The 21,694-nt window shown below is 45.2% G+C and overlaps 1 protein-coding gene across 11 annotated transcripts in view; it reads right to left on the bottom strand.

The window, feature by feature from the left end:
* The window catches only part of ZC3H14 (zinc finger CCCH-type containing 14), a 39,972-nt gene that overhangs the window by 1,205 nt on the left and 17,073 nt on the right, over positions 1-21,694 (bottom strand). For 3 of the 11 annotated variants that reach the window (XM_027972103.2, XM_060418476.1, XM_060418482.1), the window contains 6 exons: positions 12,237-12,311; positions 5,773-5,932; positions 4,797-5,029; positions 1,804-1,924; positions 1,024-1,160; positions 686-774 (listed from right to left, as the gene is read on the bottom strand). In XM_027972103.2, coding sequence (XP_027827904.1) covers positions 686-774; positions 1,024-1,160; positions 1,804-1,924; positions 4,797-5,029; positions 5,773-5,932; positions 12,237-12,311 — 815 coding nt within the window. The remainder of the gene's footprint in view (positions 1-685; positions 775-1,023; positions 1,161-1,803; positions 1,925-4,796; positions 5,030-5,772; positions 5,933-12,236; positions 12,312-21,694) is intronic. The other 8 variants (XM_060418478.1, XM_060418477.1, XM_060418480.1 and 5 more) reach the window with 4 other exon arrangements.

The raw sequence follows: 21,694 nt of genomic DNA, 5'->3' as shown, positions 1-21,694 counted from the left end.
CACTAGGCTGCCGTTTCAGAGAGAAGGTGATTCATTCCAGCAGCCAGACAGCTGGAGACACATCGACCAATCTCTAGTGCAGACAATTATAACTGCGGATACACATGTGGACTGCAGATGGCGTCAGTAAGTACTACTGGACCTCAGCGCCTCTGGTCTGGCATGAGGGTGGGGCAGGGGGACACACATTTGGGGCAAAGAAGAACTGAGCCCAACAAGCAGCGGGGAGCATCCCTCTCCCGGGAGGGGAGGCTGCTGCGCTGGGCCGCTCAGTCGTGTCTGAGTCTCTGCGACCCCACGGACTGCAGCCCACCAGGCTCCTCTGTCCGTGGATTCTCTGGGCAAGAAAGAACACTGCAGTGGGTTGCCATGCCCTCCTCCAGGGTGTCTTCCTGACCCAGGGATGGAACCTGGGTCTCCTGCTTGGCAAGTGGATTCTTTACCGTCTGAGCCACCAAGGACACCCACAGGAGATTAGTCTACTAACATTAAACCAGTTCAGATAACTTGGCCTAATGGGCCACACACAGGCTCAGGGACAACTAGGGAATAACTTAAAGGTCTTAAAAACCATGAAGTTAACTCTTAACAAAAAAGTTAAACTGGGAAAGAAAAAAGACAATATACGGTTTGCTAGTGAACAGGCTGCCACTAAATTCCTTTTTGGGAAGGTGAAAGTTCTTACTTTCGGATGATAGAAGGGACACTCCATTTTCTTACAAGCTGGGAAGTAGCGGCACAGCTGACTACTGGAAGGCGGTGCTGCTGCTGTGACTGCAGAGATGAGATTTGGCAAAATCATGGTTAGTGCAGTTTGTGGATGTTTTCATGGGAACCACTTTAAAAAATGGACATCTGTAACACCCACTACTCAAGATACAATACTTTAGAATGCTACAGAATGGATACACCTGTTCTGTGAGACTAGTTACCTGACTCTTACACGATGGTCTCAAACTACTTCTTTTTTACAGTCACAAAACTTTCCCCTCTTCACTCAGATGCAGAAGTGCAGTCACTGACCTGGTTTTGGAGGCAGTCCTGGAGTTCTTCGGCTCATGTGAGTGAAGGGACAGTCTGGTTTAGTACATTTTGCATCATATTTACAATTTGGATGAACAAACAGACACTTCTCAGCAAATTTACAATTGGGAAAGGCTCTATAAAACAAAATAAAACATTATTCACATTTAATCTCCCAAACACATGGTTTTTTGTAGAGATGGTCCATTGTACTCTTAATTCCATCACTACTTGTTTTGAGAAACACTGAAGTAACAAGAAAAAAAAAACAAACTCCCATTTCTAAATGATGCCAGATATCAACACAGGACACAAATGCCTATTTCAAAGCCTGGGGGGGTAACAGACTTTCATCTCAGGCCAAGTCACCATGAGAAGCAGAAGTGTTTCTTGGGACAGGAAGAGACACCGTCTACTCTGTAACTGAGGTCTCTCTAACATTTTATGCAACAGGGCGTTTGCTACCACCAGTGTGTTCTGGCGAAACTCTTGTTAGCCTTTGCCCTGCTTCATCTTATACTCCCAAGGCCAGACCTGTCTGTTACTCCTTCAATGTACAGAATCCTCAAAGAAACCCAGAAGTTTCAGTATCTCAAGAGGCACAGAGGCGACCTCTGCCGCCTCACCCTCATAGACACCAGGTGTGTGCTGTCCTGGAGGGCACACAAGTGCCGCTGCGGCACGCAGTTACAAAGCTCACGCCTGGTCACAGGAAAGAGCCAGAAGGAAGCTCTCCCGAGGAAGTGACCTGAAAGCCAGGAGCGAGCTGCTGCGACTCACTTGCAAGGCGACACGGGGTGATGGTAAGCGCACTCGTCCCCGTTCTTGCAGGCAGGCCAGTACTTGCAGCGCTCCAGCAGCTTCTCCGGCTTCTGCGCCACGCTCAGCTCGCTCAGCTCAGCTACAGAGGGGAACGAAGTAAAAGTCTTCACTCAATATAACCGATTCAGGACATGACACCTTTAGTGAACTTCCCTCGATACCCAGTCTTAGAACCTTATGTTCTTCTAACAAATGAGTCCAAATAATACAGCTAGAATCTTACAAAAGATTACTAGGGTGCAGACTAGTGTTCTCACTGGGAAGAGGAAAGTGGACAGGGACGCTCAACAAGAGTCAGTTCTCCCTGAAAACTCCAATCCTCTTAATTATTTCAGCTGAATGAAGATTACAAGAGAAAAGAGTGTCAACTAGGGAAGCAATAAAATGAAACGGGAACTGGAAACTCGAGGTGATAAAAAAACGGGAAGATGATTAGCGTCTAAAACTAAGTGCTCCCACTCGCCGAGGTATGCGCAGCTTTCTAGGTACAGGTGATAGACTCACATCAATGGACAAAGGGAGGAAGAGATTCTGCCTAAAGCATCACAAATGTCCTATGACCCAGAGGGGCCCAGAGGATCACTTATCAGATCAGAGTGAGGCTGTCCAGATGTAAGGTGGTCCAACGGAAGAAAGCCTCACAGAGGAGACCTGCTCAGACAAGGGCCTGGAGAGTACACGCATGGCCCCGAGGTGCTGCTCAGCACCTCCCCTCCCGGGGCGGGCCAAATGGCACCATCAACGACGCCGACGCCAGAAAACGGCACTCGTGCCACCAGACTGCCGCCCGACTCGGGAAGCAAACACCTTTTCATCTGGGATCTAAACTCTATTTTTGGGCTGAGCTGTGCGGCACGTGGGATCTCCGCTCCCTGACCAGGGAGGGAACCCAGGCCTCTGCAGTGGGAGGTGGGAGTCCTAAAAACTGGACGAAGTCCCCCATGACATCTAATTTTCAAATGACAGCAACTAACGGAAACTTAAAACACAGAATAAACCAAGCAGCGCCTGAAGACCACAATGAGACGCTAGCTACTGACCCAAGACACCCGAGAAATGGGTATTCTGGAAAACGGAGTAGGGGAGCTACTGACAGATCTCAGGAGCAAAATACGAAAGAAGTTAGAACACCTGTGCAACGAAACTCTCTTTCTGATGAAAAAATGTCATATATATACACAAAGTTCACAACTGGTTTTCTTTAACGTTTACTTCATAAGCTATCAACACTCTTCCTGTTTAAGAGGCAAATTCACTTTTTATTGCAAAGTATAAAATCTGGGCTGCCGTGAAAGGCCAGCCAGAGTGGCTTAAAACAGCCGCTGCAATTGGTGGCATCCTTGAAACACCAGACAGGAAAGCAACTAACAAGTGTCAAAGCCTCACCTGGGCAGGCAGAGCAGGCCGGACGAGAGCCTCCTGATGGAGCCTTCTCGGCCTCTCGTGTCCTCTGCTGCAGAGCTCCGTCTGAGCAGCAGCAAGAAACTGAGAGGCCCAGGTCAAAGCCGTGATGAAGGTGGCTCCTCATCACCACGCACCACGCAGCCTGAAGGCAGCTTCCGTGACCCAGGGGTCACGGCTATGCTGCATACACCAATAAAGCTGCGCGCGCACGTCTACGTCTAAACAAAGTCAGACCTCAAACTGCGCTTCTCATGTGGCTCAGGGGCAAAGAATCTGTGTGCCAGTCAGGAGATGCCAGTTCCATCCCTGGGGTGGGAAGACTCCCTGGAGGAGGGCATGGCAACCCACTCCAGTATTCTTGCCTAGAGAATCCCATGGACAGAGGAGCCCGGTGGGCTACAGTCCATGGGGTCGCAAAGAGTCAGACGCGACTTGGCAACTAAACAAGACCCCGAGGTACCAAAAATTAAACTACCAAACTGAAATCCAAAGTACTAAAAACACTGGAATCTTCTCATATTTTAAACAAAATATATGGGGTCAAGAAATCTGAACTGCCTGACTACTGCAGTTCTTATCACCTCAGTTATTAACACTTACAATTTTTCTTCCTTTGAAAGAAAAGTCAAGATTTTACAACTCACTCCACCTATCAGAACTGATTCACAGCAGTCCACTCTGTTCAAGATAACAGCAATTTGTCCATTGCTCACTGACGATCTCCCCCTAAAGGCCACTGTATTTTTAGTGACTAAAAAAGGTATTTAATACATTTTCGTATCTCTAACAAGAGGATTACTGTGGGAAATTTTCAGAACACATTACTGCCTTTTCTTTGATGCTTTTCATATTTAATATTCAGTAATTGTCTCCCTTACCAATGAAAGTGTTCCTAAAATCTTTATAAGTTGTGAGGAATGTGACTGGTATTCATATAAAGAATGAAAATGCTCGAGGCACTGCACTGGCCACTGATTTCCAGCGAGAGAAGGATTGCTCAGAAGCGTTCATCTGCCTAAAACCACGTCACTATTTGAACTGAGTTCATCTCTACTACTATGCTTCTGTATCAATGTAAACAAAAGGTTTTTTCCTAAACCTCCAAGAAGTACTTTGAAGTATCAGGTAAGAAACTCCTTTCAAGGGAATTTCACTGAAGTAGAAATAACATCAAAATCCAAATAGAGTTTTCTGTCCAGTTAATTACTAATTACAAGTGTAACCAACTACTGCTGCTTCCAGGGGAATATAACATAGTTTCTAAATGGGAAAAAAAAGGGTAAACAAGGCACCAAGCAAGAATTCATCCTTTAACAAGCATCAGGGAGAGGTATTTGTTGCCCTCCATGGTGGCACTCCATTTTAGCACACACAAAGGACAAACAGTTTCAAATTCAATTGGTCATTTTGTCTGAAGAAGTATAAAGGCCACTACCAAATTATAAATAAAAGACCTCCAACCAATATTCATTCGAGGTAGAGACACACGGCAAGGACGTCCTTCATGACGCCAGCACCCTGAGAGGGCGGGCTGAGCCCCCACACACCGTTTGCAAAGCTACCATCGGGGTCCTCAAGCTGCCTGCTCAGCACGTGCAACTGCTGCGGGGGGAGGAGGCCCGCGAGTCCCCCGTGTGAGGCTGCAGGGTGCTGTGCGGGTCTCACTCCTTCAGAGCACATGTCCTCCTCTTGATCTGACATGTATCCTGGGGGGCTGGGGACACCGTCCAGCGTCACTATAAACTTGGGACTCGCAGGTTTATCTGGTTGTACAAGATCTCTGCCAGACAGATAGAAAATACCACAGAATTAGGGAAACGCACAGAAAGCCGAGCCTCCTACAGCGCTCTTCAAAAAGCTACCACTGCCCCAACTGGCCTGCGGTTTCTCCCCTAACAAGCAAGCCTCGACAGGACCCCCAGGGACGGCCAGTGGGCTCCTGCTCACGCACGACTAGCGCCGACCACTGTGGCGGCGACACCAGCCCTTCAGGCCGCCCTCAGTGCCCGCCCTCAGCCCTGACCCCGGCACCCACTGGGCCCTCGCAGGGTCACGTGCAAACAAATGGAGACGTCGGCACCTATGCTCAGGTGCTCAGAACACAAGAGCCAGCCGTTCTAGACTCACACCGAGTTATCAGCCTGCGTCTGTCTCCTTACAGAACATTCAGTCCATTACCTACAGCGATGATCACCCCAACCCAGTCTGCTAACTCTCTGATTGAGAGGTCCTAGCTCTTAGCATCGGGCTTCTAAAATTTCATTTCCTGGACGTGCATAAAGAAAATAGTCTTATTAAGAGAGCTAAATCATACACTGACTTATCCATATAACAGATTTCTGAATAAGAAAGAGGAACTGAACTTTCTGAAAGCTGGGTGAGCCAGATGATGCACGGCCTGACTTCTCAGTCAATACAGCGTCTACACTAGGGGCTGGGACGGGCAGGAGGGAGCGGGGCACTGGCGGCTAATCTCCACTATTTATCAACACACGAGCTACACGAAAAAAAGAAGCCATCTACCGTGTCTGCACAAGGTGTCCTGAAAGGGCCCGAAGGGCATCTGCCGTCTTCATCCCCGCCTCCTGGTTTGCTGCCACTACTAGCTCCTCAGACAGCTTTGGCTTCTTCAGAATAAATGATCTCGTGTCTGCATGGACCATGGATTCCATGTCATAGTAATCTGAGCCAAAAAAATTGGCCACAAATGTTTACTTTTGAATATAACTTGCATTCCCAACATCACACACGTGAGAAGAATGTCAATCCTTTATATATTTGTGATTATTTTAAAGGAAAGTTACAATGGTTCTACTTAGGACTAAGGCTGCAATTCTATGCCAAACATCTTTTCAAAGAAGTCAAACATTCCTTTGCTCATACAGCGTATTACCAAGGCATTCTAATGAACTTCCTGCCTACAGCAGAGAAGAAAGGTTCTTCCATGAGGCACCTATGGGATGTTATTAACAATACAAAGTACAGCGATACTGTCTATAAACAAAGAATACAGACTCCTAATGTACCCTAGAATCATGATACGAAGGCTGTTTTTAAAAAACTCTTTCTAAACTCTGTTTTATTCATTTTGCACACTTATAGAACAGCACACACCCTGATGAAAACAATAAGAGCGGCGTAGTTTCTGCCTGGTTGAAGACAGACTACTTTGAAAAAGAATTTTAAGATGAATAGACATTGATAAAAATATAGCAAGGATAACACTGAACTTAATGCAAGCAGCCACAGATCACATCACCTACAACATAACTTTCAAGCTCAACTACTTTATAAAATACACCAAGACCTGGAGCCCAGGACACGGACCGGCGACGCAGCAACAGGCGTCAGTGACCAACGTTAGGAGCAGCTCTGCAGCTCAACAGGCAACGGAGACCACAGCTCAAAGCACACTGACTCAGGGCCGCTCACTAAGTAAAATGGATCCTGAGAGCACTGCACTGGCTACACAAAGGGAAAACAGAAGAGCGCAGGGACCCCAGGGCCGGCTGAACAGATTAAGCAGCAAGAAGGCTGGAGGCCTAAAGGGTCTTTTATGTGCCCCTGTGCCGATGGGCTTGGATGCTGGTCGAGAAGTAATAAGTAAACCAGGCTTTCTAAGCAGTGAAGTGATATGAGCAGGTTTTTTTTAGAAAGACAGACAGTGGCAGGAATGGACTGGAGCCCCACGGGGCTGCTGCCCACGCTGTCACCCTCTCGCACACCTAGAGGAGAGGAAACACATTCCACACTCACGTGGGCACCACCAATGACAGCACGCGAATTCTAAACTACCGACCAGGAAGGAGGCAACCTGCTCCCCCTGTAAGGGCAGGAGAGACGCAGACAGGAACAGGAGGAGAGGGAGGAGCACGAGTCAGGAGAGGGCAGAGCGCAGACTTAGCAGCGGGCAAAGACACATTTCAACTGTAGACTTCGTTAGCTTGAGGTCTTTGCAGGACTCTCAGCTGTTCACAAAGAAGTTGAAAACTCAGATTTAATTATTACGAGCAGGAAAGAAGAAAGAAACAGAGTCTCTACTGATGGCGAAATGAGAACATGCGGTCAACTGTCCATATTCAGCATGGCTATCTTCTCCCTCAGCCCTCACAGGGAGCCCAGGAAGCAGGTCCCTGCCGGGCTGCACTCAGAGCTCTCCTCTGGCTCACCGCGGCCGCACAGCTAGCAGACAGAGGGGCCAGCATGCGGTCCGCGGGCTGCGGCTCCTCACCACCCGCTTTGAGGGACACAGCAGTTCTGCTAGTCTGCATCTCGGAAGAATATGGACGAGACAGAAATAACGCTCAGGGCAGGACACAGGATAAAGGTAACATTTTAAGGGGCAGGAGAGGAAGGGAACTGAATAGGAAAAGGAACTACTGGAAAAACAGAGAGTGAAGTCCCAGGAGACAAAAGATAGAAGACGGAAGACAACATGGGAACGTCAGGGCTTCGCATCACAGAGCAGAGAGGTGTGCACAGAAAACAGCTTTATTCTCGACACGAGCCTCTCGCCACCCCGAGCGTGGTCTGGGACAGGCAGAGCAGACAGATGGCAGAGTTAGAGACACCTCCTGGGTGAGGACCACAGGCTGAATCCACACATTTGCATCCTCCTGAAACTCTAAGGCCTTATAAATAGCTGTGAAGAGAAGCGAAAAGCAATGGAGAAAAGGAAAGATATACGCATCTGAATGCACAGTGCCAAAGAACAGCCAGGAGAGATAAGAAAGCCTTCCTCAGGGATCAGTGCAAAGAAATAGAAGAAAACAATAGAATGAGAAAGACTAGAGATCTCTTCAAGAAAATTAGAGATACCAAGGGAACATTTCATGCAAAGATGGGCTCGATAAAAGATAGAAATGGTATGGACCTACAGAAGCAGAAGATACTAAGAAAAGGTGGCAAGAATACACAGAAGAACTGTACAAAAAGAGCTTCATGACCCAGATAATCACGATGCTGTGATCACTCAACTAGAGCCAGACATCCTGCAATGTGAAGTCAAGTGGGCCTTAGAAAGTATCACTACGAACAAAGCTAGTCGAGGTGATGGAATTCCAGTTGAGCTGTTTCAAATCCTGGAAGATGATGCTGTGAAAGTGCTGCACTCAATATGCCAGCAAATACGGAAAACCCAACAGTGGCCACAGGACTGGAAAAGGTCAGTTTTCATTCCAATCCCAAAGAAAGGCAATGCCAAAGAATGCTCAAACTGCCGAACAATTGCACTCATCTCACACGCTAGTAAAGTAATGCTCAAAATTCTCCAAGCCAGGCTTCAGCAACACATGAACTGTGAACTTCCAGATGTTCAAGCTGGTTTTAGAAAAGGCAGAGGAACCAGAAATCAAATTGCCAACATCCGCTGGATCATGGAAAAAGCAAGAGAGTTCCAGAAAGGCATCTACTTCTGCTTTATTGACTATGCTAAAGCCTTTGACTGTGTGGATCACAATAAACTGTGGAAAATTCTGAAAGAGATGGAAATACCAGACCACCTGACCTGCGTCTTGAGAAATCTATATGCAGGTCAGGAAGCAACAGTTAGAACTGGACATGGAACAACAGACTGCTTCTACACAGGAAAAGGAGTACGTCAAGGCTGTATATTGTCACCCTGCTTATTTAACTTCTATGCAGAGTACATCATGAGAAATGCTGGGCTGGAAGAAGTACAAGCTGGAATCAAGATTGCCGGGAGAAATGTCAATAACCTCAGATATGCAGATGACACCACCCTTATGGCAGAAAGTAACGAGGAACTAAAAAGCCTCTTGATAAAGTTAAAGAGGAGAGTGAAAAAGTTGGCTTAAAGTGCAACATTCAGAAAATGAAGATCATGGCATCTGGTCCCATCACTTCATGGGAAATAGATGGGGAAACAGTGGAAACAGTGTCAGACTTTATTTTGGGGGGCTCCAAAATCACCGCAGATGTTGACTGCAGCCATGAAATTAAAAGACGCTTACTCCTTGGAAGGAAAGTTATGACCAACCTAGATAACATATTCAAAAGCAGAGACATTACACTGCCAACAAAGGTCCATCTAGTCAAGGCTATGGTTTTCCCAGTGGTCATGTATGGATGTGAGAGTTGGACTGTGAAGAAGGCTGAGCACCAAAGAATTGATGCTTTTGAACTGTGGTGTTGGAGAAGACTCTTGAGAGTCCCCTGGACTGCAAGGAGATCCAACCAGTCCATCCTAAAGGAGATCAGCCCTGGGTGTTCATTGGAAGGACTGATGCTGAAGCTGAAACTCCAATACTTTGGCCACCTCATGCGAAGAGCTGACTCACTGGAAAATACTCTGATGCTGGGAGGGATTGGGGGCAGGAGGAGAAGGGGACGACAGAGGATGAGATGGCTGTATGGCATCACCGACTCGATGGACATGAGTCTGAGTGAACTCCAGGAGTTGGTGATGGACAGGGAGTTGGTGATGGACAGGGAGGCCTGGTGTGCTTCGATTCATGGGGTCGCAAAGAGTCGGACACGACTGAGTGACTAAACTGAACTGAAACTCTAATAAAATGTCAGCAAACGGTTAAATTTAAAAACGAAAAACACCTCACAAAAAAAAATAATTGTAAAAGAAGAGATAACCAGGAACTGTCCTGATGCTCCAGTGGTTAAGAGTCTACACATCCACTGCAGGGGGTACATGGTATGTCGGGGGCAATAACCACATTTTAAAAGGAGAAAACTAACTTAGTAGATCTCTAAAAGCTGAGTCTTCAACTAACAGTGAAGAAATATGGATCCCAAGCTTCTTCCCAGGCCAACAAGGGGGCCTGGGAGGGGCTGGGAGAAGGCAGAGCACAGCAGAAGCGGGTTCAGGTGTCCATCCAGAAGCAGGTTGCTCTTCCTAAACTCTGTGTTATCTGTTTTCTTTTCTGTTATTCTTACCACAGCTATTCCCCTACCGCGACCCTTGAAGACACTTGGAATAACTGGAGATACGCTTTCCTGTCGATCATTGCTCAAGAGGCTTACGGATGAAGCATCATGGTCTGACAGAAAAGGTGCAAAATTAACTCAATGCATACTATTAAAACTGTAAAAAGCAGTTAGATTTTCTGATAATCTTTGACCACTTCTCCCCTGGAGCAAAGTGGAGCTTTAGACTCCTGAAAAGGTAAAAACAGAGGGTTTCTAGACTAATGAATGCCAGCCATGTTGAAAGAAGTACCATTCTGAAAACTGTGTTTGTGTGTGTGTGTGTGTTTGTGTCTGTGTGTAGTAAACATCACACAGTAGTCACTGCTGAGGTGCCTCCCTCAGAGTGTGTGTGTGTCTGTGTCTCTGTGTGTGTATAGTAAACATCACACACTAGTTAATGTTGAGGTGCCTCCCTCAGTCCCGTCCCCACTGAGCTCCCAGAACCCTGGCACCCAATCTACTTCTTGAACGATCTTTCTCTGGAAAAGCTGACCAAACTAAAAGACTCAAGAGACACAGGCATCACAGCACCACCAAAGCAGACAGGCCAGACAAGCCACTCTTCTACTGCAGGACCTACATTCAGAAGTCAAAAGTCCCTTACCTCATCCTCTAATTAATGAACCCAAAAGGCCAATCAGCTTAAGCGCCCTGCTCTTAAATACAAGTCAAGCAAGGATCCTCAGACATCTGAGAACCTCTATCGTGAAAAACAGTGATCAAAACCAACCACCTGGGGAAAGCAAGACCAAGAAGGGGGGGGAGAAAATGTCCAAAACCACCTTTAATATCGTCAGAGAAGAAAGAAAGTACAGAGGACATGAAATAACGCCAGGGTATTAAAGAAATAAAAATGATACGCAGAAACAAAAGGGCTCTCAGAAATAACAGAAAGTGGGAGGCAGGCAAAGTGCTCACTCATAAGCCTGGACGTGGCTTGATGCGGACAGCATGTGCACTGGGGGGGAAAATAAGTGAAGGAAACAAAAAACGTGCAAGCACTGATGACGCGAATGCAACGTGGCTGACCTCACTACTGAACACCGTGAATGAAAGCACTCTTACGCAGACACACAATGGAATGCTGGGAAATGAGGGCAAAATCCAGGATGAGTGCATCTCAGCACTTTTACAGACAGAGGGAGAAACCAGAGAGGGAGAGAGGAAAGCCACAGAAGGGTGTCAACACCAAAGTATTTGCCAACTGGGTACGATGTGGCATCTGGGCAGAAGGTAATCCTTGGAGAGAATAAGCACGCCTTTCTGAGCTGAAGGCCAGGAAGGGTAAGGGAATATCGTCGTTGACTGTGGAGTCCTGAACACAGGTGAGGAAAATTCAGTTAGGAGTCGATACGGAGCAGTCGAAGAACCAGAGCGTCCAACAACGGGCAGGTTTAGAGGAAACAGAAAAAAAAAAAGGATCTGAATCTAAGACTCCAGGGATCCAATGGCCCCTCATTTACTCAGCAGTTATTAGCACTTCACACACATCTGGCGGGGCCAGGCACTGAGAACAGAGACGTAAATAAGGCGCTCAGCACGGCCCTGAGGTGGCCAGTGGTATGTGCCTGTGTGTGCTGGGGGTCAGGGGGACAGGTAAGCAAGTTACAGCAGCTCTGAGAATGATACGCTCTGGGTAAACAACTGGCCACGATATTCTAACATGAAGTCAAAGTGAGAATAAGGTTTTACAGGCCAGAGGACACTAAAGCAGCTCAGAGCAATGGAGAAAGTTCGATGGAAAGCAGGGTAAGGATTCAAGAGGTCCCTAAAGCAGCAGCATGAGCAGCCAACGGTTTCTAGGGACCAGGGTGAAATGGTGTCAGAGGAAGCAAATTTCCATGTGAGGTGAACAATGTAAACACCACTCAGCATGAAGAAAATGCAGATCCTGACTCCTGGCCCTAAAATATTTTCACAGATGTTAATGTAGCATCTTAGGGCACAATCTAAGAGATACAGCATACATTAAATGAGGTGTAAGGAATGGAAATAGCAACTGAAAAATGCTATATTACAAATGAAAATTTAATATTAGTACCAACCTTGACTGATCTGCAGAGTTTCTGCCATTACGGGATCAATTTGCAATCGGGATAACAACTGCCTCTGTTGAGTTCCTAGAACATAAATTTTAAAAATTTCACTATGCTTAAAAAAAAATAACAATAGCAGCTCATATGCTTCCCAGAAATTAAGACCAAAATAATCTTTCTGGGTTCCTAATCGAAAGTCTTTAAAATAACTTAAAGCTACCATAATACAATTTAATAATAATCCTAGACCAAAGGTCTGTAAGACAAAAACCTGTACTCAGGTTAAACCAAAAATGACCATGGTTCTCCCTGTCTGGAAGCTGGTTTCCTTCGATTGGAGAGAAGCACAGTGATAAAGGCAAAGGGCTGCAGAAGCCAGGGGGTGGAGTTGCCCAGGCCCTCGGCTGGCTCCCTGGGAGACGGGCAACAGCCGGCGGCAAGATCCCCGCGAGGAGGGTCTTCCTCTGCTGCTGGGCTCTCAGCAGGTGAGGCAGCCCCACCGCAGAACAGAGTTCCGAAAGGACACACTGAGGCCCAGATGGGCACAGAGAGCAGCGCACAGGGAAGGGGACACTTGGAGCGCTGCAGCCCAGGCCCTACACCACAGAACGCGGGACAAGCACTCAGATCCTGTAAGAAAAGACACACAGCTAGGCCATTCTTTCTTAAATGGATTCACACTTTTCTCAGTTACACTGCAAAACAGAAGAGAGACACAAAACTGATTTTTCTATCTTCAGGTTGAGGTTTGCAAGGGCGTCATCCTTCTCCAAACGCCCCCAGCCTAGCAGATACTCGGGCCTCACTTGCTGACTTAGAAGTGATACAGTACGGTGTAGGAAGGGACGTAGTTGATAGGGTTCTGAACACTACTGATTTATCAGTAAGATCGTGCGTGCTGCTGCTGCTAAGTCGCTCCATCATGTCCGACTCTTCACGACCCCACGGACTGCAGCCCACCAGGCACCCCCATCCCTGGGATTCTCCAGGGAAGAGCACTGGAGTGGGGTGCCGTCGCCTTCTCCGATCATGCACGCTAACGCTTAGTAAGCCTATGACGTCAGTTTCCCAGGACAGTCTGCTCACTCAGCGCAAGCGTGTTAAGTTGGCAGCTGCTTACCGACTATCATGTTTCATCAAGAGGTTTTTTAAAAAGTTTAAAATTTGCCAAATTTTTATCAGCTATTTTCTTTTAAATATAAGTTACACTACATTACTCCTTAATGATGCGCCCTGCACCCAAAATAAGTTAATTTCTTCCAAAATTACCATGGGTGATAATCCAGTAAATCCTCGGGAGCTGACCCAAAACAGATATTTAGCCAAGTTGTATGCCTGAAGGGCTGCCTGGGAAACTGACATGCAATTAGGTTACCGGGAGTATGCTCTTCCAATTCAAATACTAACAGGTCTCTTTAGCATAAACAGTGGACAATGACAGAATTACACACTTTAATTTCACAAAATAGATGCAAGAAGACCATGCTCTCACAGTTCAAGTTTTGCTTCACCTCTCTAACCTTTTCAAAGCATTATTTTTAGAGATCCACGAAGAAGGATGGAATTTTAAGGTATAGGCTTCTAAGATAAATCACATACAAGATTTTGTCATTGAAGGTCCACGAAAAATTCAAGTTCTCTGTGACCTGCTGCCTCCATATGAAAACTACAGTCAAGTTACCCAATGATACCACATTCTAAAAATTTACCTTTCTCAATGTTTCTAAGGAAACCAATTATTTTTACATCTGTAGTCCTTGACTGTGATTCAAAATCTGCTTCCTCTTGAAGATCTTCAAACTGTCTGCTGCCTTCAGATGTTGAATACTCATTCATTCTAACCTCCAAAGATGAGAGTTTTGCTTCATTCTGGGACACTCTAACATTAAGATCAAACAGATTTGCTTCCACTGTCAAAATTGCTGCTTTCATCCCTTTAATTTCATTGATATCAGTTGATATTTTCCTTAAAAGATGGGAAATATTGTCTAGCTCATTCAGTGAACAAGAGGAACTTGTTACGGAACCCAAGTCAACTGGCCCAGGTGAGAAGAAAATTGGTAAAGATGGTGATGGAAACCTTGACGACATTTCCACAAAATTCTCTCCTTCTTAATACTTGGTAATTTTTCTTTCACAGCTCACTAAGCTTTCATCAAAAGTAAAAGCAATCATTAAGGCTGTGACTTTAAGAAGTATTAAACATCAGTAACATTTTTAAACCTGTAATTGAAAAGACAGGATTGTACATTTCTGGAGTCAGAACTCAAAGTAAATCTGAAAATGCTCCACAAACCAGACCAGTTTTCTCTCTGCTTCAACTGAGAAGCTTTAACATGCAGCCCCCTGTATCCTGTAAGTCTTACAGCTCCTCTCCAAACAACAGACCCTATTATTACACAGGAAACAATTCTGGCTTGTGATTGGCTGGAAGCAGACAGGCAATACATCAAGAATTTCCTATTATTTACCTCACATGAAAGGGCCACTGAAGATCTGAGGCGTAAATAAACAATATAACATAAAGTACTTTACACGTGAATATGATATGAACTTAATGTACTTTTGCTCATCAATGTACCCGTAATTGTCAAGTTCACACTATTGTTAAATCGCTTTATCTAGTATCTTGAATTTCATTTCCCCTTGAAAATAGTAACAGGACACTATTTGGAAGCTAACTGGACCTTTGATCACACCCACGTGTCTCTAATGAGACACAAACCTTATTAAAAATATATGTGGTGATGATGGAATTCAACTGTACTGATATGAGACGCGGTGGAAATTTAAAGACAGAGACAATGAGGACTTGGCCTTGGTTTGCTGCTAGATCATTATTAGATAGGTGCCTTTTCACCTTTCTGTGGGCTGCCTTTTTCTTGATAGTACCTTTTGAAGCACAGACGCTTTGAACTCTGATAAAGTCCCACTTCATCTGTTTTTCCTTTAGCTGTATGTGCTTCTGGTGCCATACATAAGAAGCCACTGTCTAGTCCAACGTCACTTAGTTACACCGAACTCTTTCTCCTAAGAGTGTTGTCATTTTAGTTCTTACACTTAGGCATCTGATCCATTTTGAGTTAATTTTCATATATGGTGTCGGGTAAGGATCCAACTTTATTCTTTTACGTGTGGCTGTCCAGTCGTCGAGCATCATTTGTTGAAAAGACTTCTCTCCCCAATCAACAGCCTTTATGTCCTTGTCAAAATTCAACAGATCACAAGCATACTGGTTCATTTCTGAATTCTCACCCGGATTCGACCGATCTATACGTACTCCCTTATGCCAGTGCCAGGAGATGGCATCGCTGCAGCTCTGCAGTAAGTTTTGAAACTGGAAAATATAAGTCCTCTAATTTTATTATTTTTCAATAGTTATGGCCATTCCAAGTCCTTTCCCCTTCTATATAAATTTCAGAATCAGCTTGCATCTTCTGGAAAAAAGCCAGCAGAGTTTTTAACAAAGACTGAGTTGAATCCAAGATCTATTTGGGGGGTATCATCATCTTAACAAAATTAAAGCCTTCCGATCCAAGAGAATGTCTCCTGAGTTCAGAGAATGCATCAGAGTATCTCTCTCCATGGCTATGGTTTGAGAAAGGTTTTTACTTTGGTCTACTCACTAAGCCAACAAATAACCTGTGCAAAATATGAGGATGCAAGATGGTGAACACGACTCCCCACAGCCCCTCCAAAAGAATTTGTATAAAGAACTGCAGCCTTTGGCTTCCCTGTAACAGAATAAAGAAAAAGTACTGACATTTATATAAGAATCTTTATTTACTTCTTCACTCTTACCTGTAAACTAACCTAAATCTTCAAAATCTTTATACAGAAAATAGTTTTCAAAGTGAACAAGGCTTTGGAGCCACATGGCATTCCTCAGGAGCGCCAGCTAACAGAGGCGGCATGGCACACCCTCAGCCCAGCACTCCCGCACGTCAGGGGCCACTGGGGGGCAGCAGACACCGCTGCAGCGGGAGGAGCAGGAGGCTGTCAGGGGATGGGTCACAAACAAACAGGAGCTCAAAAGGAGCCCACGGGAGGCTTCCTGCTCACCCACGTGTGCCCAGCTCAACTTCAGAATGCAGAGTAAGCAAAGATCCTTCCACAGACTCCAGTGTGAATGTTCATCAACAGAAAAAGTTCACATATTCTTGGGAAACCAGAACTCAAGAAAGGTTAAGGTCAGTGAGTGAGTGGCAGAGCCTGGTTTAAACCCTAGCAGTCTGTCTCCCTGAGCACCTACTCATAACCACTCTATTATGATACTTCTATGATACAGTAAATGGAACAAAATATATTACAAAGAAAGCCCACATGGTGTAACTCTTTTTATAGATACATATATGTGTGTACAGAAATACACTTAGAATTCTACTCTACCCAGGAAGGATGGATATGTGCAAACCTATTTTTTAAAACACTGAGACTACAGGCACACACCAGTCTGCACGTGCAGTGCTCACCTCGGAGGAAGGCGTGGGCAGCACGAAGAGGGGGCTTTCCTCGCTTTCTCTGAACATGAAAACTCCTTTTTACTAAGAGTCTTTCACAGTGATATACATTAAGTATATACATTTACAGCCTCTCCTTCTGGAGAGTCCATAAAAATGAAGTAAAGAACGTGAAAATGGCACAAGTTCTTACCAACATATACCAGTGTAAATGCTCATCAAGACAATAATCCACTTCTCCCACTAAGGTAGAGAAAGGAAATCAGAAATTCTATTATATCAAAAATATTTTTTAATCTCTATACTCCTTAGAACTCTGTTTTTACATGTTCTTACATATCAATAACAGCATTTGAGTGTGTGTATGTAGATGAAATACATGCACTGAGTGTGCACGCTGGAAAATGACTTTAGCACTGCACGGTTAGGGAGCAGATTAAAGCAGATGAGGTTTCAACCACCTCTGGAAACAGGAAACACACACATGAAAACTGGCTGAGGCCCAGCAGAAGAGGCACGAACAAGACACTGGGCGAACTGTGAGTGATTTAAGCCCCAAATCTGGATAAAAACCAAACGATGAAAGTATAAAGTATATATTAGATGGCAGGTAAGTGCTACAGAGGAAAAAAAAGTTTTAGGAAAGTGGGTTAGGGAGAATGGGGCTGGGGGCCTAGGGAAGGCCTGAGATGAGCCAGCTTACAGACGACAGGAAGAAAACACTCCCAGGAGAGGGCAAAAGCAGCTCACACATGCTCGTCTCTGAATGCTCCAAAAGAGAAGCACACCGAGCAGGTCTGAGGAAGAGCAAGGGGAACAGAATGGGGGGGCCTGGCAAGGTGATGAGATCGGGGAGGGCTTTTGTCCTTGAGAGTCACCAGAAGCTTCTGAGCAAGGGTGTGCTGGGATCCAACAGTTTAAAAGGATCCCTCTCTGCTGTGGGAACAGATAGCAAACAGGGAAGTTTGGGAGAGACAGACCAGGAAGGACACTGCTGCAGTCATCAAAGCCAAGTCATGGACGACGGCTTACCAGAGGGCAACAGACGCAGAGATACCAGGGCTGGGTAGATGATGGCAGGGAGAAAGGGAGGGAGGGGAGGGGCGGGAAGGGAAGGGAGGGGAGGGAGGGAAGGGAGGGAGGGAGGGAGGGAGGGGATGGAAGGGGAGGGGAGGGAGGGGACGGAAGGGGAGGGGACGGAAGGGGAGGGGAGGGAAGGGGAGGGGAGGGAGGGGAGGGGAGGGGAGGGGAGGGGAGGGGAGGGGAGGGGAGGGGAGGGGAGGGGAGGGGAGGGGAGGGGAGGGGAGGGGGGGGGAGGGGAGGGGAGGGGAGGGGAGGGGGGGGGAGGGGAGGGGGAGGGGAGGGGAGGGGAGGGGAGGGGAGGAGGGAGGGGAGGAGGGGAGGGGGAGGGGAGGGGAGGGGAGGGAGGGGAGGGGGGGAGGGGGGGGGGGGGGGGAGGGGAGGGGAGGGGAGGGAGGAGACTGAGGAAAGGAGAAGGGCAGAAAGCATGAAAGAAAGAACAGCGCAGGCTTCCGGCCTGAGCAACTGGAAAGGAAGGGCTGCCATTAACTAAAACAAGGAGGGCTGGAGGGGGAACAGATTGGTCCGGAAGATGTTAGCAGTTTGGTTTTAGACAAGTTTAAAAGGGTTCACTATGTATCCAAGGAGATATATAAAACAGTTGGATAGGAATTCAGGTCCAAGGTCCAAACATAAATCTGAGAGTTGACAGTGCTGAGCCAGGTGAAATGAACAAAGGGGCACCCACAGATAAGAGGTTGGAGCAATGAGCAAAGATTTCGAAGGATATGAAACAAAAAACTAGGTTTTCTGAATGGTATAGGCACACATTTAAATGATAAAATTTTTAATTTAAAAAAAATACTCTTTTCTAAAGAAACTCAGCAAATGATCTGGGGAAAATATAAGCAGCTAGTGGGAATATAAGGCTCCCCCAGGGAAATTCCTCTGCAATTTCAAGGCCAATAAAGCAGCTCCTTGCCTGCTTTATTTAAAACAAAACCTGCCAATGATAAAGCTTCCAGCCCATGCCCAGCTCTAGCCAAGTCTTTGTACTGCCTTTTCTTAAACTAGGGGCTTAGCTGGTGGCTCAGATGGTAGACAATCTGCAGATCTGGGTTAGACCCTGGCCTGGGAAGATCCTCTGGAGAAGGCAATGGCTACCCACTCCAGTATTCTTGCCTGGAGAATTCCATGGACAGAGGAGCCTGACGGGCTACAATCCATGGGATCGAAGTCTGACAGGACTGAGTGACTAACACTTTCTTAAATTAGGACCAGACTTGTTGAAAAGAGCCTACAAATGAAATGGCAAAAAGAGCAAACAAAAACTGATAGGAAACTATTTTGGGGGGGACAAAAAAGAATTCTTAAACAAACAAAAATCCTTCAAACCCTCTATGTTCCTGAGACAATCTGAAATGATCCTGTCTTCACCAGATAATGTGAAAAACAAAACAAGGGAGAACTTGTGGAAATTTTAAAAAATCTGCCTGTTTTGAAAAAAAAGAAAACATAGGGGAACTGAAGAGAAAGTCAAGAAAATATTTCAGACTAGAACAAGATCAAGTCAAAACTGAGGACACAAAAGAGATAGTAACTAACTAGTACCTAGACTCATCAGTAAAGACATCAAGAACACAGGGTAATGAGCTGTAATGGAAAAGAATCTGAAGAAAAAAAAAATATGTATGTATGTATGTGTATGTATAGATGAATCATTTTGCTGTACACCTGAAATAGAAATCAACTATTCTTCCATTAAGAAAAAGAGAAAATCTTAAATATAAACAAAGAAGCCTCAAGATAAAGAAGTCACGTCTTCCAACGTTTGAGGATTAAACTTCTGTACCGAATCAATTAGTATCAATTAAACACTAGATTTCTAAAGGCCAAGAAAATTTACTTCCCATACTTTTCCCTAAGTTTCTTCGTGATCTGGTGACAAAAACAGAAGACAAGGGGGTCCAGGAAATGCAGTGTGAGTTCAGGGAGGAGTGAACCCCAGAACAGAGCCGTGAAGCAGACCAGAGCAGCCAGTGGAATGAGAAGGACAGAGGTTCTAGGAGGAAGGCCCCTAAGGAGAAAAGGGAGGCCCAAAGACATCGACTATAATACAGGAGGGTAAGGAAAGAAGGGGGGGAAAAGAACCTAAAAAAAAAAAAACAACAACAACAAACGCTGAACACAAGGAAAAGGAAATAAACAACTCTAGGGAAACCCTAAACCAAGAACTGGAGGAGACAATCTAAAGTTGGGCCTGAGAAGCGTTTTGCATCTTAAAGATTTAAATGCTGCTTATTGGTTCTCAACTTTTAGAGCCAATCTACAAAGCGTAGTAATAACAAGAAAAGCAGAGCAGCAACAAAAGAACAAAACAAAAATCAGAACATACTGTACAGTTGATCTTCTTCAGCAATATAAAAGCAGAGACGACAGAATTTTTAAAGGGGATGAGAAAAGATATATAAGAATTTATATATATACATATATATATTTATACATATATGATTTACTATATAGGCATGGAGGCAAGGAAAAGTGAGGGTTAGATTCTAATATGCTGAAACAAGAAATCAAAACATACCAACTATAGCTGAATTAGGAAACAGCAGTATAAGCATACTATTACATGAAGAAAATGAAAGAAAGTCATAAACAGGAGCATTTGTAAGAAGTGGCCTCCAGGAGAACCAGCACGGAAAATAATGAAGCAAAAAAAGTCACTTGTTATTTTAAATTGCTCTGTACTATTTATCTTCTAATCTATCAGCAAGTATTACAATTTCTTTTTCCAAATTTTCCAGGGTGAGCATGTATTTCATAATGTATATCACTTTAGATATAAAATTTTATTCAACATACACCAAACAGAAGAATAAAAGGAATCCACGCTTAGACACATCGTAGTGAAACTGCAGAACACCAAAGACAAGGAGAAGATCTTGAAAGCAGCCAGAAAAAGGACAGATCACCTACAAAGGAACAACAGACAGTCAGAACAACAGAGTCCATCCAACAGCAACGGAGCCCAGAGACGGTGGAACAATGTAAACAAGGAGGTGAGAACAAATGCCTGCTGCTAACCCAGACTCCTGTGTGCAGCACAGCCACTGGCCAAGAACGAGAGCTACACGTGCTCACAGGTAAACAGACTCTCGGGAAATTTACCAACAGACCTGTTCTAAAGAAACTTCCAAAGAATACACATCAAAAAAAATTTCCAAATCCTGAAAAATGATGGTCCAAAATCACTGCAGATGGTGACTGTAACCATGAAATTAACAGACGCTTACTCCTTGGAGGGAAAGTTATGACCAACCTAGAGAGCATATTGAAAAGCAGAGACATTACTTTGCCAACAAAGGTCCGTCTAGTCAAGGCTATGGTTTTTCCAGTGGTCATGTATGGATGTGAGAGTTGGACTGTGAAGAAAGCTGAGCGCCTAAGAGATGATGCTTTTCAACTGTGGTGTTGGAAAAGACTCTTGAGAGTCCCTTGGCCTGCAAGGAGATCCAACCAATCCATCCTAAAGGAGATAAGTCCTGGGTGTTCATTGGAAGGACTAATGCTAAGGCTGAAACTCCAATACTTTGGCCACTCATGCAAAGAGTTGACTCATTGGAAAAGACCCTGATGCTGGGAGGGATTGGGGGCAGGAGAAGAAGGGGACAACAGAAGATGAGATGGCTGGATGGTATCACCGACTCAATGGTTATGCGTTGGAGTGAACTCCAGGAGCTGGTGATGGACAGGGAGGCCTGGTGTGCTGTGATTCATGGGGTCGCGAAGAGTTGGACACAACTGAGCCACTGAACTGAACTGAAGCAACATTCAAGAGATTTGAGAAAAAAAAAAACATACGTTTGGTAAATCTGAACAAACACAGCCTGGGTTAAATAATAATGGTACCCAATTTATGCACTAAAAAAAAGGAAAGAAAAGGACCAAGATGAACCACTGGAAACACAATGTAAATTCTGAGAG

The sequence above is a fragment of the Ovis aries genome, chromosome 7 (genome assembly GCF_016772045.2).
Source record: "Ovis aries strain OAR_USU_Benz2616 breed Rambouillet chromosome 7, ARS-UI_Ramb_v3.0, whole genome shotgun sequence".
NCBI classification, from domain to species: Eukaryota; Metazoa; Chordata; class Mammalia; order Artiodactyla; family Bovidae; genus Ovis; species Ovis aries.
The sequence above is the reverse complement of the archived record's forward strand: the minus strand, read 5'-3'. Positions and strand labels throughout refer to the sequence as shown.